The 6,149-nt window shown below is 45.1% G+C and overlaps 1 protein-coding gene across 1 annotated transcript in view; it reads left to right on the top strand.

Annotated features, from left to right (window-relative positions):
* The first annotated feature begins 482 nt into the window (after window positions 1-482).
* LOC104512582 (leukocyte elastase inhibitor-like) overlaps window positions 483-6,149 on the top strand; it is a 6,599-nt gene continuing 932 nt past the window's right edge. Inside the window, exons 1-5 of the mRNA XM_010155619.1 lie at window positions 483-650; window positions 2,787-2,924; window positions 3,682-3,799; window positions 4,390-4,532; window positions 5,539-5,706. Of these exons, the coding sequence (XP_010153921.1) occupies window positions 483-650; window positions 2,787-2,924; window positions 3,682-3,799; window positions 4,390-4,532; window positions 5,539-5,706 (735 nt within the window). The remainder of the gene's footprint in view (window positions 651-2,786; window positions 2,925-3,681; window positions 3,800-4,389; window positions 4,533-5,538; window positions 5,707-6,149) is intronic.

Genomic DNA, 6,149 nt, shown 5'->3' with positions numbered 1-6,149 from the left:
ACGCTGCTGCAGGCAAGCCTATGCTTATGCCTTCGGCAGGATGGGCAGCTTGCTGGAAGGTGTCCAAATTCCCCCGAGCGGGTACCGGGAGTGCGTTCTGTGCAGGATTCGGGTAGGAGACTCGGGGGGGGGAGGGGGAAGCTGCGGGAGTGAGCTCTGTGGGGTGTGCTGGGTCTGAGACTGAAGCAATCCTGGCAGCTCACATACCGCCCATTTCAAGGTAAGGATTGTTCTTTCACGTATGTCTTTAAAGTTAATGTGATAGGGAACATTGGGATCTATAATTTACGTGGAAAAAAAATATCTGTTCCATGTGACTTTCTTTTTTAAGAAGAAGATGCACTAACAGTCCAATTCCAGCTGGTTCTGTACCCACCGCAGCCGGATGAATGCGGTCTTTGTGACTCACGCAAGGTTAGGTCGGGTTTCTGAAGAGCGTTTCCTGGGGTCGTGACCGGCTGTTTTATTTTCCAGCGATAACCATGGAGAACCTGCGCAATGCCAACAGCAGATTTGCGCTTGATCTGTTCAGGAGGTTTAATGAGACCAACCCAACAGGAAACGTTTTCTTCTCTCCTGTCAGTGTCTCTGCGGCTCTGGCCATGGTCCTTCTAGGGTCTAGAGGGAATACAGAGGCCCAGGTGCTGAAGGTTAGTATGTAAAAATAAAAAATGAATTCCCTTTTCCTTTATATTTTATTTACATTAAAAATATTTGTGGTTTAGAGGAGGGGAACATGAAAGGATGGTATTACTTTTGCGTGCTCAGGACAAGATTCCTATCCTGCTCACCGAGTCTTCTGCCCGCCCTGCACCAGAGCCCTCTTTCCATGTTTGCTATGGGCCTTGTTTTTCACTTAATTTCACTTAATTAAGAAAGTAATTTATTTAATTAATCATTCTCCATTTAAATTGACTGGAGTTTCCAGCAGCCAGGCCTTACTAGTTTTTGTTGAGGTGTTTTGCCAAACTATTGCTAGGTAGTACGAGGAGGGCCACAAAGATGCTCAGAGGGCTGGAGCACCTCTGCTATGGGGACAGGCTGAGAGAGTTGGGCTTGTTCAGCCTGGAGAAGAGAAGGCTCCAGGGAGATCTTATTGCAGCCTTCCAGTATCTGAAGGGGGCCTACAAGGGTGCTGGGAGAGGACTTTTTACAAGGGCCTGTAGTGACAGGACAAGGGGTAACGGGTTTAAACTGAAAGTGGGGACGTTTAGATTAGATATCAGGAAGAAATTCTTCACAGAGAGGGTGGTGAGGCACTGGAACAGGTTGCCCAGAGAAGCACTGGATGCCCCATCCCTGGAAGTGTTCAAGGCCAGGCTGGACGAGGCTTTCAGCAACCTGGTCTAGTGGAAGGTGTCCCTGCCCATGGCAGGGGGGTTGGAACCAGATGGTTTTTAAGGTCCCTTCCAACCCAAACCATTCTGTGAGGTTACGAATGGTATGCTCATTACTAATACTAAGGTGTGTTTTGTAAGAAACACAACGGTAACGTGTAAGTTCGTATTTAAAGCATACCAACTATGATAACAGACGATGATGCCACCCGAGTATCCGTGTCGTAGTAACAGCTGGGCACCTGGATACCTCAGAGGAGCTGAGCCCACGTGCTTATTCCTACCACAGTCTTAGGTTAGGTAGGATAGTTGAAAAAAAAAAAATACCAAACCCACATTAGAAAGTGCAAAAGTGGTGTACGTAGGCGTGTGCCAGTTTCCCCTGAGGCCCCCCTGCACGAGGGGACTCCGCCACTATTACCTTCCCCTTTGTTAGGCTGTGAGACTGCTCGTTGCAGTCATTGTCGTGTACGTGCCTGTGAGTAATCTCACCTTTGTATTCTGGACTTCAGGAGGAGCCGTTCTGTCCTGCTGAGTGGTGCCGTGCATACTGAACGAGACAGTAAAATTATTTTCTCATTGCTTGGACAAAAGAGACTTTGAACGTGTGTGCCATGTAATCAAACTGACGGCCCCACCTAGGATAAACCTAGGGACAGGCTGGCATTCATGCGGGCAGGCACGCCTGACCAAGAACCCAGTGAGATAAAGGGAGGGCTTTCCTTTGAACCCAGTGGCTGTTTCACAGCGGTCTGCCCTGCTGAGAAACACACCGTTTAAGCTTAAAGGTGAACATCCCTACTTCGGTCTAGTCTTCCCTGTCGACGAGGTCTGGCAGCTCCTGCTGTCCTATCTCTAAGCCTGGGCTAGCCAGCTCGCCTCTGAAGGAGGCACTGGTCAAGGGAAAGTGCAGTGATGCGTTTGGTTTTTAAGATGATACAGTGCTTTTGTTACATATATACATATAAACCCAGTTATATTTTCATAAAACCATAAAAGGTAATGGTGTACGGTTCCTTAAGACCTCACCTTTGCTGGTTTTGACTGTATGCTTTGAAAAGCAAAACCCCGGGTTTCCTTGGGCCAAAGGGGGAAGCAGGGAAGTGAAAGTGTCTCTGGCATCATCTCTTCTCTTTTCAATTCCCCACCTGGGAATGAGTCCTGGTGCCCAGCAGTCAGCCGAGGGTGGGTGTGGGGGGGTCACACAGGCAGGACCAGGGGTTATGAACGCAGCCGTGACCGTGTATAAACCAGGAGCGTAATATGTCACGGGTAGCGTAGCACCATGAGTTTCATTCATTCTCTGAGGTTTACAGAATTCTCTAAGCAGCTTCCAGCCTCTTTTCTCTTCAGCCTACCTGCCCGCTGGGTCGGACCCGCCCTACGGATGCACTGTACGTTCTTTTAAAGACAGCACTGGCAGCAGCTCGTTCTCTTCTCTTGTTTCAGACACTTCATTTTGACAAAGTTGAAGATGTTCATTCCAGGTTTCAGACTCTGACCATGGACATAAACCGGAGCAATGCTCCCTATCTCTTACGGCTCGCCAGTCGGCTTTTTGGAGAGAAGTCCTACAGCTTTTTGCCGGTACGCTGGTGCAGGTGGTGATGGCGCGGTGGAGCCTGGTGGGAAAATGCAGCTATTTGAGTATTTGTGAAGTAGAAATACTTCTAAACATGTTTCTGAATGTTACCAGGGGGTTGCCAGAAGTGTTGCGTACGTGCGTGTGCCTTTCCATGTCTGCAGTCACCTGTGGCTCTCACCTAAAGGGTGTTACAATCAGATCCTTTCCACTGCTTGTTCGGTTCCGCTGCTCTTGGGCTCAAGGGAGAAATCACTTGTCTAGGTTCTTAGCTTACCCTGTCGTAACATCCCACTCCGATGCAACCAGCTTTTTGGGTTGCAACCAGCTCTGTGTCTGTTGCAATCGGCTTTTTAGGATTTTCATTGGTCTAGTACCACGGAACTTCAATATTTTTGAAAACACCGTGTTTATTTGGGAGGGGATGCCCAATGTGCCTAAACAACATGCCTCTTCACCAGTGAGTTACACCATCGTGCGTACCTAGGTCACTACTTTTATCCCTCCTCAGCTCTTTTGGAGGGTTTTGTTTTATCCTAGCTGCAGCAAGCACCCAGCCAGCTGTACAGGCCACTAGGCTTAATCTGGGGGAGGGGGGGAAAACCCCCAACTAAACCCCAGAACTCCCCCCAGGGCAGTGCCCTGTTAAACCCCAACTCAGAGCAGGTGATGACCTGCTTGACATGCACCTTATCTACATCATAAAGAGATGTTTTCTTATCTGCATGCCATGTAAACTGTTCTTATCATTCCAAAATCTAGGATTTCCTGACTAATACTCGGAAATTATATGGAGCTGATTTGGCTACGGTTGATTTTCTTCAGGCTTGTGATGAAGCCAGGAAAGAAATTAACCAGTGGGTAGAGGAAAAAACTGAAGGTAAACTACTTTGGTTAATGAAATAACCAGCAGTGTTGTGTGCTTTGGGAGCAGGAAGAGACTTTTATTTTCTGCTGCTTTTAGGACAGTTTAATGTTGCTGCCCTGGGGTGTTCACTTGATGCATTGAAAGAACCAGAAAATACCTAAGCAAGATGTTTAAACAGTTACACAAGTCCTGATGCTTTTCCACTTTTTGTGTTCAGGCCGGTGAGTGCGGGAAGGATGCCCAAACTCCCGGGTTGGAGAATTTGTTTTAGACAGTTCTGGTCCATGTTGTATGTATGTTTCTAAACCCAGTAATCCTAAATACAGATGTCTAGTTCTTGTATGATGAGTGATACATGTCAGTTTAAGCTAAAAATACCACATTTTCATCAAATTACTGTATATCAAAAGTGATAGTAGTGCGTACTATTAAAAAATATGGTGACTTACAGAGACAGATGCTAAAACACACTTTATTACAGGGATAGGCTAGAGTTTTATATTTGTAGTTTTTCTGTGGCATCAGTTCCTTCATGTATGTTTTATACGCCATCAACTTATGCAAGATTTTGTTGTGACTTTTTCTCCCCCCCACCCCCGAAGGTAAAATCCCTAATCTGCTGTCTGAAGGCTCCGTTGATAACATGACCAGGCTCGTGCTGGTGAACGCTATTTATTTCAAAGGGAACTGGGCAGAGAAATTTAAAGAAGCCAACACCACTGACATGCCCTTTCGGTTAAATAAGGTAATACAGATAAGTCTTGGTAGTAGATATCTAACAAAAGGGTTATATAATATAGGTTCTAAAGTGAAGCTTTGCTTACTGATACAATAATAAAAGATTGTCGTGGTTTGACTCCGGCTAGCAGAATACCACGAAGCCGCTCTCACAAATCCCCCTCTCCCCCTTCAGTGGAGGGGAAGAATCAGAGGAAAATTAAATAAGCAAGCTCGTAAAATTGAGATAAGAACTATTTACTAATTGAATCTAAATTAATATATACAAGTACTACTACTACTAAATTAATAAAACAACATAAAATAAAACATATGATACAGTATGATACAATATGATACAATTCCTCCCCACCCACTGACCGATGCACAACAGGTGCTGAGCAGTGGGAGTCAGACCCAGAGATCCCGAGAGCCGCAGCCCGGCTTGTTCAACAAGCTCTTTGTTCTCATGCTGACTGGAACTGGATCAGAGGCAAGTCTCACCTACAGGTTAGGACCCTGCCTGTGCCTGGCAGAGTTTGTGTCCGCTGGCAGTTTCAGCTGCTACACTCTATGCCTGTTTGTGACGCAAGGTAAACGGTATCAAAATGACTGCACAGTTTGGCTTAGCCCCATTTTCTTGTTCTATATTCTGCCTACGTTAACAGCTTTACAAGATACTGTATCCAGTCATCTGCTTTATGCTGAAGAGAGTTGATCATTGATGACTTTTCACAGTCAGTTTGGGGCTAGAACAACATAAAAGTACGGCAATTTGAAGAAATTGTTTCAGTGTCCGTGAGGACTGTGATACAGAGGCCAAAGCAGAACCATGTGTAATACAAACGCATTACATCTTCAGAAGAAACTGTCCTTAAACAGGCAGTTCAGGGGTCTGACAAAGGCAGTTTTACAGACGATGTAACAGAGGAAGAATTTTTGCAAGAATGCAATGTTTAACTTAATTGGTTCCTATCACTTCTTTAAATTAGTATTTTCTTAACTGTTACTTTTGGTACCTTTTACCTGTCCAGAATGAAAGCAAGACAGTGAAAATGATGTATCAAAAAAAGAAATTTCGTTTTGGGTATATCCCTGAAGTGAAGATGCGTGTTTTAGAACTGCCTTACGATGGAAGAGAACTTAGTATGATCGTCCTGTTACCTGATGACATTGAAGATGACTCCACTGGACTGCAGAAGGTGACCTGTCTAAGCTATTGCAGTGATCTAACAGATAAGTGCAGCCATTCAAAACTAAAGTCTTAACGAACGCATGTTCTCAGAGCCCCCGTTTTCAGACAGGGCTCTACTAGCACCACAGGACAGGATGCGTGCGTGTGCTGCATCAGGAAGGGAAGTTGTGTTCTGGTTTTGTGGCTTGTGTTCATGTGTCCTTTGGCTCGCTGAAGTCATGAGTCTCCCATGAAGGAGACTGCAAAAACAAAGTTAACTATGAGAACTAACTTGCCTTGCTTTGGTTTTAGTTTTTTGGGGTGGTTGGTTTTGTTTTGGTTTTTTTGGGGTGTGTGTGTTTGGGTTTGTTGGTTTTTTTTTTAATAAAAAACTTTCCTTTTATTACTTTTGGAAGCCTTTATGTTCTTAGCCTTAAAGCATTGAGAAGTGAGACTTTTTTCCATTAAATG

This window comes from Eurypyga helias, unplaced genomic scaffold, assembly GCF_000690775.1.
Source record: "Eurypyga helias isolate BGI_N326 unplaced genomic scaffold, ASM69077v1 scaffold7797, whole genome shotgun sequence".
Taxonomy (NCBI): domain Eukaryota; kingdom Metazoa; phylum Chordata; class Aves; order Eurypygiformes; family Eurypygidae; genus Eurypyga; species Eurypyga helias.
This window is presented reverse-complemented; position numbering and strand designations above follow the sequence as displayed.